Raw genomic sequence first — 16,886 nt, forward strand, 5'->3', positions numbered from 1 at the left:
TATTCTATCAGATATTGCACTCCTTATTCTCCTCCGTTGGAAATGCTCTTAGTAAATTATTCCATTTCATAACAAGGATAAAATATTATTTGAATAAAAGATTCAATGCAATACATTTGGAGATTGTTTCTTCACATAGTTGTAATCCTTGAACCCTAGTTGTTACTCGTTCCATTTCATGTGTGGTTTTGTGGAAGATTAGCTTATAGGACTGCCACTACAAGGATCAGTTTAAGGCGTAGATTAGAAAGAATTTTTACTCTAATAATGAAAAAAAACTTTTTCTTAATAATGAAAAATGAATTTCAATTTGTCTAAAATTCCCTCTACATTTCAAACACTTCTTCACCTTTCTTCCCTTCCTTTCCTTCCCAGCTAATGAAAATTCTTTCTCGAATTCAATTTCAAAAAGAGTTTCTCCTTTTCTCTTCTTGTCTTTTCTGCCCTTTTTTACACTCATCTCGACCTTAGATTTCCAGTTCCCTCAGAAGACCAAACCTGTAAATCCTCCCGTTTTCCCGGTCGATCAAAGCTCATGAATTAGGATTTTCAGGCATTTTCTTTGATGCCCTTGCTCTCGAGAAGATAAAAATCTGCTACAGAACCACGGTATATATATATATATATATATTTTTTGGTGTTCTACATGTTTTCCACTGTATTTCGTTTTTCTCTTTTTATTAATTAATGCCATTTTTCTCAATTGAAATTGTATTGGTTTTTTTTTTTTTTCAAAAATTTTCTCCTAGCATAGGCCAATAAGATTGGTGACTTGTTGAGATGAAATTTTCAATATTGGTGCTGCATTTTTCTATATCGTTTGTTAGTCAAGGTTGGTAGATTGTATTGGGTGATTCAGTTCATAATGGAGACTTGATTTTTGTTTCAAATCTTGCTTTTATGCTAGCATTATAATATTTCCAGATATTATTGGGAAAAATCATTGACACTGATTATATACAATAGGGTGATACTGGGCACAGGAAGCTATAATCTGTAAATCCCTGCAATGGGTGAGAAATGGGGTTGGAGGAAATGGGGATTTATGGTATTCTTCGGAATAATGCTACTTCACATCACTGCCATTCTTCTGTTCACCAGAGGATTTCTCCTTACTCGAACCGAGCTTTCTCAGTATAGCCAATGCTCAGACGTTTCCGAATCTCCATGCTTGTCACCTGAGTACCAAAACCCTGAATTAAATGAGGAAGAAGATGACTCAGACGATGAACATTGTTGTCGTCATCATCATCGGAATCAGAATCAGACTGTTAACCCTGACATTCAGGCCCAAAGTTGTTGGACAAAACCTGCTGTTGATCGAATTGTCATCATTATTCTTGATGCCCTCAGGTAGTTTGATGTTTTGACTGTTAGACTATTTTAACGTGATTAATGCTAATAAGTAGTGTGATCACAAAAGGATTTGATTTATGAAGTTTCTTTCTTTACCTATGAATACGTTGAATTAGGAAATAAATGGGATGTCTCTTATGTCTTATCTACAGGTTCGATTTTGTTGCTCCTAGTTCCTTTTTTGAAGGTAAATGCCTTTTCTTTTTTTTTTTTTTTTGTTTTTCTTTAAAAATTATATTTTAATTATTTATTGTGATTTGTTTTGGTTTTCTGAGATGGATTCAAACTTGGCACTGATAATGTTCAACAGTCATGTCATTGTCCAGACCTACTCAACCATTATGACTGGACGTTTATTATGTTGATTCTATCTCTTTCTGGTTGGTGATGCATAGGGAGGGATTGTGGAGAAGCGACTCTGACTGAATTGTTTAGGATATATGTTTTTGAGTTCAGTCTTTCCATTCATCTTTTTTTCTCTTCTTTATTTGGATTTTCTATTTAAGAAAGAAAACCCTGGATGGATAAGTTGCCGGTGCTGCACAAACTGGCCAGTAAGCCTGGATTAGCTGCTAAGATCTTTAAAGCAATTGCAGATCCACCTACCACCAGTTTACAACGTCTGAAGGTAGAGAACACTTTTCTTCAGTGGACTGTTTTACTGTGGACCTTGAGGGAGGTTTGGCTTGAAATCCAAATTGTTAACCTGTTTGACTGTTTAAGGTGGACTAAAGGTTTCAATTTTCAAAAACCAAAAACTTCTGATAGAAGCAATCCTTTACCAGCTTCTTACTCTGAAAAGACCACTTACAATGAAGATTTTGCTAGGTGTGAATTATTTATTGCCATCAGCAGATTCTTTGCAAATGTTACTTTGCACTATCCTTTCACTGGTTCTTACAATTTTGATTTTTGACAGCTAATGTTGTTAAAATCAGGTTTTTCAGATATTACTCATTAGGGTATCAATTAATCATTAATTAAAGATCTTTTCATGCAAATAAAATTCAAGGTTTTTTATATTAGTTAGGAAAATGTTTGTATGCTCTCACAGTTTGTATTTTTTAGGAAGATGTGTTCAATCAAAGAATATGCCTTTAGTCTCTTTGGATGACGTTTATTTGTAGCCGTTTGACAAACCAGTGGATTGGACACGCCATATTCTGGAAGGACTAACTCTTGTTATGAGTTTCTGTTTAGGCTGAATATGTAATATCTTCCAAATTTGGTTGCCAACAGAGGACACCACATTCATTACATATTTAATATATATTTTTGATAAGTAATTCTATTTTATCTCAAGCAAAGAAAAAAAGCTTGTGCACCATTCAGGAGCTCCTTAGTGGTGAGCACTATGATAATTAAGCATTGAAAAGACTGATTAGATTCTACAGTGGAATGGCTTTAGGACTCGAATGATGCATTCTGCAAGCATCATTGATACAGTGGATTAGGGGTTTCTCTTGAGTGAATTAAGCTAATTTTGTCCTATGGCATTTCATCAACTAGATAATTGTGCCTTTTATATCAGGGACTAACAACTGGTGGACTTCCAACTTTCATTGATGTGGGTAATAGCTTTGGTGCACCAGCAATTATTGAAGATAACTTGATATATCAGGTAGGGACTCATATCTGGTCTCAGGCTACTTTACTAACTGTGCTACAAGGCTTGGTTGTTGGGCATACATTCTTTTTTTTTCCCCCTCTTTTGTCTATCTATTTGTTTACCTTTTTATCCTTTATTTGTCCTCATCTTTTTCTCATAAATAATTCACAGCTGGCTCAAAATGGAAAGCGAGTGGTGATGATGGGGGATGATACATGGGTGCAATTATTTCCTCATCATTTTCATACATCTTATCCCTTTCCCTCCTTCAATGTTAAAGATCTTCATACGGTACTTTTTTGTTAATGTTTTTGCACACACATAATGGTGAAGCTACATTCATTTAATGATTAATGCACTCTAGAAAACACTTTTACTGGTCTAATGACATTTTTTTGAATTTTTCACCTGTTCAGAATGTAAATGTCAGTAGATGTTCCTCTAATTGAATTTTTACAATGCTTTACCAGGTAGACAATGGGTGCATTGAACACTTGGTCCCGGCCTTGTACAAGCAAGATTGGGATGTGCTTATTGCGCATTTTCTTGGTGTGGTATGCTTGTCCTGTTTAGTAGTATTTTATATGGATTTTTGAAATTGTTGCCCTGGGAAAGCACTTTGTGAAAGCAGGCAGTTTAAACAAGACAAAACTTTCTTTGTAGCCATCAAAATGTAGAGAACTTTCTAGGATGGATGTTGCTTCTTAGTGATAGTTTTCTGCATATCTGAGGCTGCAGTGGTGATAATGGGTCTTAAGTTGTTCTAAATTGGTTCTAATAGAAATTCTTTTCTTGTGAATGTGGACTGAATGCTCATGTATCTTTCTGAATGCTTCCAACAGCCAATTCCCAACAAAAAGAAATTAAAGTGAAAAGTTATTCAGAGTTTTTTTACAATTAATGATTTAAGGGATCTCATTCTCTAGCCTTTTTTCTGAGCATGCAAGGGTAATATGCTTTTTTATTTCTTTATTTTGTAAAGGTATGCTTTCATTTTACCATGTGTAAATTTTGTATTCTGCAGTATAAAGATGATGAAAAATGTAAACCAACACTGTCAAACTAGTCTATTAGCTTTGTTGATTGACATCAAGAATATTTGGAGTTATGTGAATTTTGAGACTACCTACATATGAAGGAGAAAGGTTATTTACGTTGAAAATTGGTCAGTTGTCATGATCCCATGCTGGCATCTGCTTAATTTTGTTATTTTTGGCTCTGATTTTAGCCTTAACCTCATTCCTTGTCTTTTCCCTTCCCAAACAGTATAAGACGGCGTGAATGGTTTGCCAACTGCAAACTGTCTGATATGAGATGCTTTCTGAAGTCCCTAAGCAAGAGCCGTGTGTTTTCTAAAGCTCCTATCTGATTAGTTTTCTGCGTGATAGCTTGAAGAGATTTATGTTACATTGATATGTTTTCTTGACATCACATGAATAAATATTTTTTGGCATTTGGTTTTTATATTTGTTGCGAGATGACATTTTAAATATTTTAATGCTCGCCAAATATACAGGATCATGCTGGGCATATACTTGGTGTTGATTCCTTGTTGATGACAGAAAAGCTGGAGCAATACAATGGGGTATTGGAGGCAAGTTTGAACTTCATCTTATTCTACTTTGGGGCCCTATCTCAACAAGCTTGGGTGAAAAAGTGACAGAAAAGTGCTTTTTCAAACATGCATGCAAGTCTAAATATTTGAATTCAATCTGTTGACTGCCCTATATTTCACTGCTAATTGTTGTTAGTTGGCTTTGTATAAAGCTTCTCCAGAATGGGGCTCTTTAAGAACACTTTTTCAGCAAATATGATTATCATTTATACACTATCCAAGTTTCTAAATAGTTCAGTGGACATGTGCAAGTGGACTTGATCGTGTTCAAGTTGTGATTAAGCCAGATCACTCTGCTTATGGGGTCCATTTAATATGCATAACTCTGCTCATGGGATCCACCTACATAAGCACTATCTTGGAGTTGAGTTTTGTACTGATTATATCTCTTCGTATTGGAACTGTAGAACGTTGTAGAAGTGTTGGAGAGCATGAGTGGTCCAGGAGGCTTACATGAAAATACTATGTTGCTTGTTATGGGTGACCATGGGCAGACCATCAATGGGGACCATGGTGGAGGAAGTGCTGAAGAGGTCTGCATATTTGTGGTTATTTATTGCCTACAAATGTTATGTTCGACTATTTTGCAAGCTAAAGAATGACATGATGCAGGTTGAAACTGCATTGTTTGCATTAAGTTTGAAGAATTCATCTTCTTCTCTCCCCTGTGAATTTGAGAGTTCATCTTGCCAGCTAGAGAAGGTATTTCTTACTCCTTTTCTGTGAGCATCTCCATATCTGTCTAAAATGCCTGAGATGAACTTCGATATGCTTGACCTCTACCAAATGGTTGGAAGTTAGCTTCAAATCTAATTTATATCCTTTTCCCTGTTTTTATACAAGTAAAGGCAGGAATCTGAATAGGGAAATCTTGAGAACAAGTGATATACTTTCTTTGATTTTGGATGATCAGCTCATTGGACTCATGGTTGAGATCTGACTGAATTGCATCACCAATCTTCATGATATCTTTCTATATCAAACTGAATCTGGTGTTAATATCAGGAAAAGCCTTGAAGATACCTCATAATTGGCAAATATGTGTGCAACTTTTGCTTGGTTCAGTTATTCAAGCTGCTTATAATATTATAAGCTCAATATTATCAATACAAAGCAATACGTGATAGTGTGCTGCTATATTGTAACTTGAAGTGGGATGGAGAACATAAGAAGATGCAAAATGGACTATCTTGCTTTGCTGTGTTCAAGGATAGTTTAAACTATAGACCACAAGTGGACGTAGTGAGCTTAATCTATTTGATGCAGAATTTTAACAAAATTGAAAGTAGTCCGAGTCTCTAAGAAAAACAGTGGACTATAGCTCTGAACTTGCCTATGCATTGGTGAGAATCAGTAAAAGGTAGTGAATATGCCCATCATCTGCATAACTGGGTGATTGCTTCTACTGTCTCTTTTACCTGATATGACTTCTTGTGAATTTCAGTATATTCTGCATCAACTGTAAGATGAAGCCCTGAATTCCGTCTTGCTTATTTTTGATCCACTTCCAAAATGCATTTCCCAGGCCAGAGAAGGATGATCCCGAATAAGCATTGTTAACATCATTTTGTTGACTGAAAGGGTTTAAGGACTCAAGAAGGAATTAATACATCACTGGAGATGAGAATCTCTGGCATTTGAAAAGGGAGGATTATGGGCAAACTGAAATAAAAGCATGATCTCTATTTGAGTTTAGATTGAATTTAAACCTGTGATAAATAACAGAATCATAACTTGATCAACTTGAATAGAGACTGGCTATTGTAAATTTTTCGTTGCGATGTTGTTGAAATATTCCTTTTGTATGTTGTATCTAGTGTTCATGGATGATATCTTTTGCATGCAATGGTGTGCTTCATATGTCACAGAAGAGTTCATGTTCATAGAGTTTCTTAGTGCATTTCCTTTTTCCATTGTGTTCAAACTGCGGAGATTTTGGTCAGACTCTCATTTGACCTGGAACTTTTCAAAAATTTGTAGTCAAGCCTTGTATAGCAGTTCTTTTAGCCCCAAAATTTTTCCGGGTAGAAAAATCATTGCCATAATAATTTATCCATGCATCCGTTCATAATTTTGCCATTAAATGGTAAAAAAAATCCTAACAAATCTGAATTAGGGGAAAAAGTTCGTTTTTCATTAGAAGGGGAAGGCTCTGTTGGCAGAAACTTTGCTTATTAACATAGAGCAAAGCACAAGTCTTATTTCTGGGGATTGGGTTACCACGTTAACTCAAATGATTTCCAGGTGCTTAATGGCCTTTTATCAAAGGCTTCAGTTCCTCCAGATCTACCAATAGACTAGAAAATGATCCTTTGCAAGTTTTATCTGATTGTTCATATTTTTGTGAAACTTGAGTATATTTTTAGAAGCTTTGTGGTTGAAATCTTTTCTCACATTTTCAGGAAAAGAAGAGGATTTCCATTAGCTCTATTTATCAGGTTGGTGTATATCCTTTTTTTTTTTTTCCAGTTGAGTAATAGAGTGTTTTTTTAACCACCTTTTGATTCATTGAAATGAGTGGATGGTTATATAGTTATTGCCTTTTTTTTTTTTTTTTTTTTTATCTCTTTTGGTGTTAAGTCATGCTCTACGTTTGCAGCTTGACTTTGCAGCTACGGTGTCTGCTTTGCTTGGTCTTCCTATTCCTTTTGGAAGGTGCAGTGTAAGAGATCTATCTAGACATCTTTTGTTTACGTCTTCTCTAGCAGCTTTGTTGGGGTAGGATGAGACAGTGATAGCATGGGAACAAAATTAGAACACCTAGCTTTTCTGAGGACATTTGGAAGTGGAATAGGAGATTGTTTTGGCTTTATACCAAATTGCCTGGGCTGGTGGTATAGGCCATCTTTTGTTACATTCAACTGCCTTTTCTTTTTCTTTTTTATTTTCCCTCTTCATTCTGCATTTTTGTGTATGTTGCGCGTACAAGGATTTCCCCATCTATCACACTGTTAATTAAACAACACCATCTAAATGGGAAGGAAGAGACTTTGTCTCATTGACAATACTAGATGTCAATCCAACAATGCTGCTGTTCCCAAAAAAGTAAAGTAGAATAAGAATTAGATCCTGAGGATGGAGTAGCTGGGAGGTGAAAGATGCAAGGTAAAACAGAATAATGAGTAAAAGACTGGTATGTTTGAGCTGCAGAAATAAGCAAACTGTCCTTATTAATGCAGGCTTATATGTCATAACTATTTTTTATGTGTTTATTGTTCAAATCCACAGTTCACCTCTTAAAGTAGTTGTATGACCAATGAATTGGGCTTTGGTTTCAGTATCGGCCGTGTTGATCCAGAACTTTATGGATTAGCAGCTGGTACAGGGGAACCAAGAATTCTTGGTCTGAATGATCGAAGTGACTCAGGATTTGAGGAGTGGATGAAAAGTTATGTGAATGTCCTCTGCATTAATTCTTGGCAGGTACTTGGTATTCTTTGTTTCCCCGTCTGTTCTTGACTGCTTTTTGAACATTGTCACCCTCTGTTCTTTGATGGTTTAGTTTTAGGTTGCAAAAGTACTGAAAGAAAGTAAATAAAAGTTCTAGAATCTCTTTGAGGATATTATGCTAGAGGACTTCCCATTCTCTCAGTTGTATTTTTGCTGTTGAAATTCGTGTTTAATTGGAGCAAATGTGAAGATGCTTGCATTAAACTACTAAGTTTGAGAAGATTACTTCTACAACCTGTTGTTCAAAGTTTCTGGTCCTCTTTGGTTCCTTTTAACCGGTTAGTATAGGCCTATCAAGGTGTGCATTTGCTTTTATTGGGTCATGTACTATGCCACAAGGGAAAGACTGGTAACTGCAGAGAGATTTTTATAAGCATTTAATTTATGGAACTGATAGATGCACAGAATTGCTTGATCATATATGTTTTAACAGTGGCCTACATATCCTTTAAGAAAACTCTCAAGGAAGTTGCAATTTTGTGCTTTATTTATTCTTTAACACTATTATTTCCATCATAAAACTAAAGAGTTTGTATGTAGAATGAATTTTAGATGCTGCTTTGTATATTACGTTCAACTGCAACCTACTGATGCATAACTATTTTTTGCTATCATCTAGAATATAATGATTCATGTTGAAGATTTGTTTTTATTCTGGTTCCAAGATAATGATCATTGGGTAGGATCTGAATTTATATTTGTTTGCAGGGTAAAGTACTGTTACATTTGTTGATAAATCACTTTCATCTGGAAGGTATATATGAAATAAATCCCAGCTAAGTCAATCATAATGCAGTCAAGAGTTAAGGAAATGTTGTGGATGTTAGAATTGATGTACACGTTATTATTTTACGCATTGGATTGTACAGCAATTTTGATTGTGGTTATCTCAAAACTTTTCTATTTCATTTTTCAAGTCTAGTGTTTAATTCTGAGAACGGATAACTTTAAAGCAGTAGAGTTTTCTTATTCTCTGCTAATCATTTTTCATCCAGACACATGGTTTGTATAATGTAGGTAAAGCGATACATGGATGCCTATTCAGCTTCATCAACAATTGGATTCTCTCAAAAAGATTTACTGCATGTATCAGAACTATATACTCGCGCCCAAGAGATGTGGTCACAGAATATTAAATCTTCATTGCTATGCAATACCAAAAGCTGTAATACATTATCATCTGCAATTATGAATCAAATCGATGCATATTCTGATTTCCTGGCAACTGTTGCCGGGTTGGCACGGTCCAAATGGACTGAGTTTAACATAAGGATAATGAGCATTGGGTTGTGCTTGATGGTGGCTTCTCTTTTTACTCATGTTTATGCCATTAAGAGGTTGGACAACCTATTTGGACTTTATTTTACTCATCCTGGCAACTCTGGGATTTCATTCATGGCTGTGTTTGCTTATACTATAGTGCTGATACGGGCATCCAGTTTTCTTTCAAACAGTTACATATGTAAGTTCTGTATACAGATTACATCTCAGAGCAGGTGCATGTTCTTTTACTAATTGTTGCTGTAGCCTGACTGGTCCCTGTTTCATTTTGATACAGTGGAAGAAGGCAAAGTGGCTAGTTTTCTTTTAGCTACAACTGGAATTCTTCAACTGCAGTATGCAATAGTTAAAAAGAAGATGGTTTTAGAGGTAGATAGTTGGGCTATTACTTGTAATTTGGTCCTTGTGGTAAAAAGTTTTATGGTCTTGTGTCGTTGAACATATTTATTGCTTTGTTTCTTGTACTAAACTGAATTTACAAATATGCAGGGGCTTGCATTTATTCTTCTAGTTCCTATGCTTAAATTGGGTATTGAACTGGGGCAAGCCAAACAAGCTGTGAATTCTTTATTCTTGAAGTTTCAACCTTCATGGACACTTGGAATCCTTAGAGACTCTCAAGTTTTGATGCATGTGGTTGAAATCATGCCACTCTTAGGTCTGATTTTGCTGGCCTGTATGCTTTACAAGTGCATTTTGTGTGGTGCCTTGAAGGGGATCTTGAAGTATGTTGTTAGTGGAACTATATTTAACTATGTTCTAATAGCCCTGATTTGGGCTTCAGATTCTGACCTACTGTCTCTTCCCATGGTACTCGAGGCCTTTAAAGGAAATCTGATTCCTCGAATTGTTTATGCTTCTAGCCTTTTGCAACTCTTATCATTAGCCATTTTCCAAATTTTGTCTAGAGAAACAGGTTCAGGTCAGGAAGAAAGTACAGTTTATAAGGCATTGGCCATGTTATCTTCATGGAGTTCGACAGTGATTCTTCTATCTGGGAAACAGGGTCCTTTGGTTGCTTTATCTTCCGTTATTGCAGGTAGTTGCTCTACAAAGTGGAGATAAGCTTAATTTGATTAGCTTGCTGTTATGTTAGGATTTATGAACTTGTATGCTGTGTCCCTTGTGATGACGACGAATAGTAACTCATATAACTACTTTTCATGACAATTCTTTTTCTATTGAATTAACTTATGGTTTGTTCTAACCTCGTGCCTCATCTTTTCGTCTAAGTTGGAAAATTTCTGAACTTCTGATGCCAGGTTGGTGCGTAATTAAATTGACGAGATTCAAACAGGACTCTGATAGTTGCTGTACTGAGGATTCATCCTTTTATTCTTTTCCTGTGGTACAGTGGAGCCTGCTTGCTACATCTTTATTTTTCTGCACTGGCCACTGGTATGTTGCCTGCAGTCTGTATCGATATCATCTAGTTCTGATACTCTAGCGGTCAAGTAAAGAGTTCTAGAAAACAGTTTTTCAGCTTTGTGGTGCTATTTCTGGTTGCTTATTTTAGAACGGTTTCTTTAGTTTCTGGACACTGCAATGCTCCAAGGTTAAGATTTGCCATAAATTACGTTTGATTGGGAATAGTAACTCACAAGGTGCTTAAATAAATGTTGCCACTTGCCAGCAGCTTAAGTTAAGCCAAAAATACTTCTAACTGAAAGGACTAAAATGATGAGCAGGTTCTAAGTTTCTCTTCTTGTGGTCATGCTGTTTGATTTCTTCTGCAGGTGTGCCTTTGATGGCCTACGGTATGCTGCTGCATTCATTGGGTAAGAAGATTTTTCAGCTTCTGGGAACATCTAAGAACTTGTCGATCGTTTGTTTGTTTTCCTCTTTTTATCTCTTTATCAAATCTTTATTGTTCCTTGGCATTTTCTTCATTGTGTTTTGGGGCCTGCAAATTGGTCAAATGGATGTAGCATCACTACTGGATTAGTGGTAGTGCACATGAACATAACAATTTAATTGTTTGACAGGTTTGATGAATTCAACCTCATCCGTCAAGCTGTCCTCCTCGCTCTTGATACTTTTGGCTTTTCCCACATTTTACCAATACTCGGACTTCCATTACTTGTTGCATTATTACACTCAAGGAGAAAAGCCAAGCAAGGAAACAATTTGTTTCCCATACAGTTGTGTCAAGTAAGTTTACATCATTTGACTTCTAAATTAAGTGAGGGATCTTAATTCTTAGATGTAGCATGCGGAATTCTCAAAATGTTTTCTCAATCTATTTTGTTTCAGGTGTATTTGATGTACGGGCTCATTATGGCTGTATCTGTAACATTTACAATTCTTTGCGTTACAATACAAAGACGGCATCTAATGGTATATTGACATAACAATTCTTATAATGGACTTGACACTTTACATTCACAAAAAACCATCTTAGAAGACGCTTGTGTGTGTGTGTGTGGGTCTCTATTTATGTGTGTCATATGTTGTTATCCACTACAATTCAATACAATTCATGTTCTAAATCTCAAAGCAGGTATGGGGTCTATTTGCGCCTAAATTCGTTTTTGATGTGGTGGGTCTTATTCTCTCCGACTTCTTCATCTGCTTGGCATCCCTGTACTATCTTGTATAGGTATGTGTTTTGCACAAAGATGCCAACTTCTACTTTCACTTCCAGCTGTTGGGCTCATTTTCATGTCTCCTGTTACAGTGAAGTTGGGCATCTCCTTTGTTTGATCAATTATGGAGTTGGAAGGATGTCTCATCGATCATTTGAAGAGTCAGAGAGGGAAGCTGGGGAAAAGGTGTCCAAGCTTTTGGGATGGCTTCTGTGTTACCTGAGCGGTCAGATGTAAGAAACGGAACAACTTTCTTGTCTCTGTGGAATGACTACAAGCCTACAAGAGTAAGCAGCATTAGGCCCTTTTTGAAGAAAGATGGTTCATGGTACTTTTCCACTTTTGGGCTTAGTCTTTTTGAATGATTGATTGAGTTTATGAATATCCATTCGCAAAGTCAGACGGGGTTTGGCTGTTCTATTGGTCTGCACTGAATATTCAGTTTCTTCAGCTCCAACATTTATGATTGGGGTATGGATAATGGTAAAGCAGTGATGTGAACCATCAATGTTGTGTTTTTGGTTGGTATTATATATTTTGTATAATTGTACTGCTCGGCTAACTATTCTTCAGAGTCTGGTTAACATTTTGTTCTGATTTTTTTTATTAAAAGATGTTGAGATGATATTGAGAAATTTGGAAATCTATTTCACTGCTTACATGTACTCGCTCAAGATCAAAGGTTGGTCACTAAAATTATTGTTGGTTTTGTACATATTGTTTATGGTCAACTGTTCAATTTCACACTTCAGAATTGTAGTGTCTATGATATTATAGACTTGAAAATAAGCACAAAAAGGGCAAGAGCCAAGCATGTCTTGCCTTTGAACATAAAGAGTTATCAAATACAAACACAATAATGTTGTACGGAATCAAATCTATCAAGTCCCTCGATGAAAGAAGGCAAAGAACCAATGTCTACAAATTGCTTCGAAGACTTGAAGTCAATTGCAAAGCTTGTCAGAGCATCAAAAGGCAAAGAACCAATATCTATAAATTGCTCGCAAGACTTGAAGCCAATTGCGAAGTTTGTCAGAGTATCAGCCACTAACTTTGTTCCAAAAAGGGGAAAAAAAAAAAAAAGGAATTCAGCCAAGTTAGATTGTCGATGAGGATGGTTGGAAGGAAATTGGCCTGATTAGAGTTTTGATCTGCATCGTTTGGTGATAAAATCTTTGAAGGAGGTTATTTGGACCCATTAATGGTGTAGAATTGAATTTTGCTTTCCCTTTCCACCATCAAGGGGGAAAAATAAATGAGAAACACAATTGAATTGATGATAGATAAAGTTACCATTTCAAATTAAATTCGTACTAAGAAGACATAGATTTTACTATCTTAGTGGATATTTTTTGGGTAGGAATTAGAAATTATGCCAAGGTGGGGATTTGTTAAATTTCAAAGCCAACAATTGTTGAATTTGAAATTGTTGGCCTAACATTCTAATATCCCACATCGATTGAATTGGTTTTTGTGGAACAAACTAATTCAAACATACCAAGCAAGAGCATCATAACTTGCTTTCTTCTTTTTCTTTGTTATCTTAGCGGATCCCTAACATATGCGCTACATATACGTGTGAAGAATCACTTTTAGCATATCTCAAACTTCTATGACAATTGAATTTGTAAATTTTTGACTTTAAACTGTTCTAAAACCCTTAGTGTATTGTGGCCTAATAACTTAATCATGATGAACTATTACAGTGCCAAGAATAGATTTAGTCTAGGAATGAGTCAAAGATTGAAATGTGCAAACAGAAAGCCCAAAGGGACTAGGTGGCAAAGAAACACCACCCTTTCTCCATGGTGAACAAGTTGGGGTTTGGTGCCATGGTTAGATCAATCGCACCAAATGATTGACGCTGTAGATTGAGCCAATTGAAATCAATTCAATCTAAATCATTTACTTCAAATTTTCAAATGGATGCTTCAGGTTGAGTAACCCTCATTTGGCTCGGACATTTAATCATATCTGCAATAACACCTACATCCACAAAGCTCCAGATCCATGATTGACATGCAATGTAGATGATTGGCAAAAGAGTTCATTTGATCTATATACAGGCTCTAAGGACAAGTAAAGACAAGACAACACTAGGAGCCAATTAAAAACACATGAGAAATTTAATGGCCTAGTTTTCAGTATATTAGAACTTGTTAAGAATAAATCACACCACAATGAAAGTTTTGTGTAGAGAGAAGTTGAGAAGTCTGGTGGTAGTAGGCTCCAAATCTAGCAACACTGTAAAACTGAAGCACAATTTACGGGTATAAGTAATGCACCTCCAATTTCATTCCAGAGAGGTAGGGAGGGAATGGATTATATGAGTATCACAATCCATAACTTAAATTGAAGTTACGTGCACATCCTAACCACAGATTTCTAGTGCACGTTTTGATGGGGAAGGACAATTGGTTTGCCTGGTTCAACGTAGAGATGAGTAAACTCATCTTCTTCTCTTCTCTCTATACTCTCTTCAAACCGGTCTGTCAATATTTTCTTCTCACTCCTCTTTCTCACAAATAACACCCATCATTTCTAATTTTTCAATTTTTTAATCTTTCTCTTAGTAATTTAACAAGTCTCCAATCCAATCATGCAATTCTTATTCTCCTTCTTTGGAGGTAACGTATATAAGAGAAGATACAATGCTGTAAATTCAATTCTTATTCAACCGGATTTTAAGATAGTAGGATAGGGATGGAGGATCGAGTTAGTGGCGGGGGTTATTGGGGAAGAAGGTTTTGTGGGAGAAAGGTTGTGAAGCAGCAAATGTGGTGATGGGAGTTTGACAGGGGTTCTTTTGATAAATTTGGACTAATTGAAGGATTCTTCAAAAATTAACACCTACTAGTAGCAATGCCAATAGCTCGGTTGTCACAGACGTTTGTAAGTTTGACGTCTATGAGTTCCAAATTTGTAGACATCGGTGATGCTACAATTGTCCGGGAGGGAATTTAGCATAATTATTAGGGAAAATCGTTCAAAACATTACTCATATTTTGTAAAATAATTTTTGTCGTTCATCACTTTTAAAAATATAATTTTACGTCCCTTATAAATTCACATTAGTCAAATTTGGCCCCTATTTAGGTTTTCGACTAGTTTTTGATCGGAATTTACCACATGCCTTGCACATGATCATTTTTAAACGCAAAATTGTTAAATCAAATTTTACATAATTTGATTCATAGTCCCTCACATTTCACAAAATAAATTTTTTTCGTCCCTCACATTTCACAATATAAATGTTTTCATCCTTCACATTTTTCAAAATTAATTTTTTCATCCTTTATTGATCATGTGTGTGAATACTTTTTTTAAAATTTATGTATATATCCATTTGATCTCATCTGAGTACGGCAAATAGCATGTAATATATCTCTATTCCATTTCATAATCAAATAAAGATATATTACATCCTATTCACACTGCTCAAGTGAAATCAAATAGATATATCTATTGGTTTTTAAAATATTGTTAGTTTTTGATTTATATTCATTTTCTTTTACTCAAAAATTGAAAATAAAGAAGATATTTAATCATAAATATTATCGAATATTTATATCGAATTAAATTTGGAGAGAAAAAATAAACAAAGGAAAAGTATGATAAAAAGAAGTGACTGATTGGCACTTTCAAATTTTAAAACAATCACATGATAAGTAATTCAACTGTTAGTTTTAAAAGTGGTGAGTAGAAACTTCATATTTAAACTATAATTTGTTAGCACGATTATAGAATTTGAGTTAGGACCCATTAATTAGATAGTCTTATTATACAACTCAATAAATAAATTATTACCAAAAAGAGAAAGGTCACAAATATTGAATAGGTTCACATGGTGAAATCATATAGATATATTCATGGGTTTAAAACAAAATTGTTACTTTTAAACCCTTGTATGTATCTATTGAATAGCATGCGTATAACTACAATTAATATGATTAGGTGAAATCAAATAGAAATATATTACATGCTATTCGTACTGTTCAGATGAAATCAAAATAGATATATGCATGGGTTTAAAGAAAAAAAAAAAGCTATTCGTACATACGATTAATGAGGAATGAAAAAATTCATTTTGAAAAATATGAGGGATGAAAAAATTTATTTTGTGAAATGTGAGGGACGAAACAATTCATTTTGTAAAATGTTAGAGACGAAAAAATTCATTTTGTAAAGTATGAAGGACTATGAATTGGATTATGTAAAATTTGATTTGACAATTTTGCCCTTAAAAAATGATCACATGCAAGGCACGTAGTAGATTTTGGCCAAAAACTAGTCGGAAACTTAGATAGGGACCAAATTTGACCAATATGAATTTGTAAGGGATGTAAAATTACACTTTTAAAAGTGAGGGACAAAAAAAATCATTTTATAAAATGTGAGGGATGTTTTGAGCGATTTTCCCTAATTATTATAAAATCACTTCAATTTCTATTTATTTATTTTTGACACATCTCATGAATGTGGCAGTGGTAGGGCTGTAGTCCGCAAGTAAATAAAGGGAGGGGACATCTAGTAACCTCTAATATATATATATATATATATATATATATATATATAAAATTAAAATTAGGGCTACTAATTCGTCGCCTTCATGATTCATCTCTTAATCAAAGGCAAGCCTATACTATCCACAGATCTAGTTCTCATAGACAAGCCTATACTTTGGTTTCTAGTTTTTTTTTTTTTTTGGCTGTAATGATTGTTTTCACTCTCAATTATGAGAAATTAAATAAGAGTTCAAGAACTACTTTGGGCTTTGTTTCGTTTGGACGAAGTCTTTTTTGCTGCGTCATTCTACTATTTTGGGAATTTAGATTTATAGTTTCCAATGTTATGTACAAGTATCTATGGCACTATATGCTTTAATTTGTTTTAAGTGAATTTTTAAGAAAAAAATTAACATGCGTGGTCAAATTTGATTGATTATAATATTTTAAACTCAATTATTAAAACATTATCTTAATATGTAAGT

General features: G+C 34.9%; 1 protein-coding gene across 3 annotated transcripts; it reads left to right on the top strand.

Moving 5' to 3' along the window:
• Positions 1 to 12,561, top strand: LOC140004028 (GPI ethanolamine phosphate transferase 3-like). 3 transcript variants are annotated; one of them, XM_072082376.1, is made up of 22 exons: positions 1 to 609; positions 967 to 1,353; positions 1,509 to 1,543; positions 1,863 to 1,984; positions 2,888 to 2,977; positions 3,137 to 3,256; positions 3,436 to 3,519; positions 4,482 to 4,559; positions 4,988 to 5,113; positions 5,193 to 5,282; positions 6,983 to 7,018; positions 7,180 to 7,235; positions 7,859 to 8,003; positions 9,048 to 9,492; positions 9,589 to 9,680; positions 9,801 to 10,350; positions 10,574 to 10,709; positions 11,048 to 11,089; positions 11,297 to 11,462; positions 11,565 to 11,648; positions 11,812 to 11,910; positions 11,989 to 12,561. In XM_072082376.1, the coding sequence occupies exons 2-21, from the start codon at positions 1,010 to 1,012 to the stop codon at positions 11,908 to 11,910; spliced, it is 2,940 nt and encodes a 979-aa protein (XP_071938477.1). In that variant the 5' UTR covers positions 1 to 609; positions 967 to 1,009; the 3' UTR covers positions 11,989 to 12,561. The 3 variants fall into 3 exon arrangements, with proteins under 3 accessions (XP_071938477.1, XP_071938479.1, XP_071938478.1); XM_072082377.1 differs by lacking the exon at positions 1 to 609 and adding an exon at positions 709 to 832; XM_072082378.1 differs by lacking the exon at positions 1,863 to 1,984.
• The last annotated feature ends 4,325 nt before the right edge of the window (positions 12,562 to 16,886 follow it).

The sequence above is a fragment of the Coffea arabica genome, chromosome 3c, assembly GCF_036785885.1.
Source record: "Coffea arabica cultivar ET-39 chromosome 3c, Coffea Arabica ET-39 HiFi, whole genome shotgun sequence".
Lineage (NCBI taxonomy): Eukaryota > Viridiplantae > Streptophyta > Magnoliopsida > Gentianales > Rubiaceae > Coffea > Coffea arabica.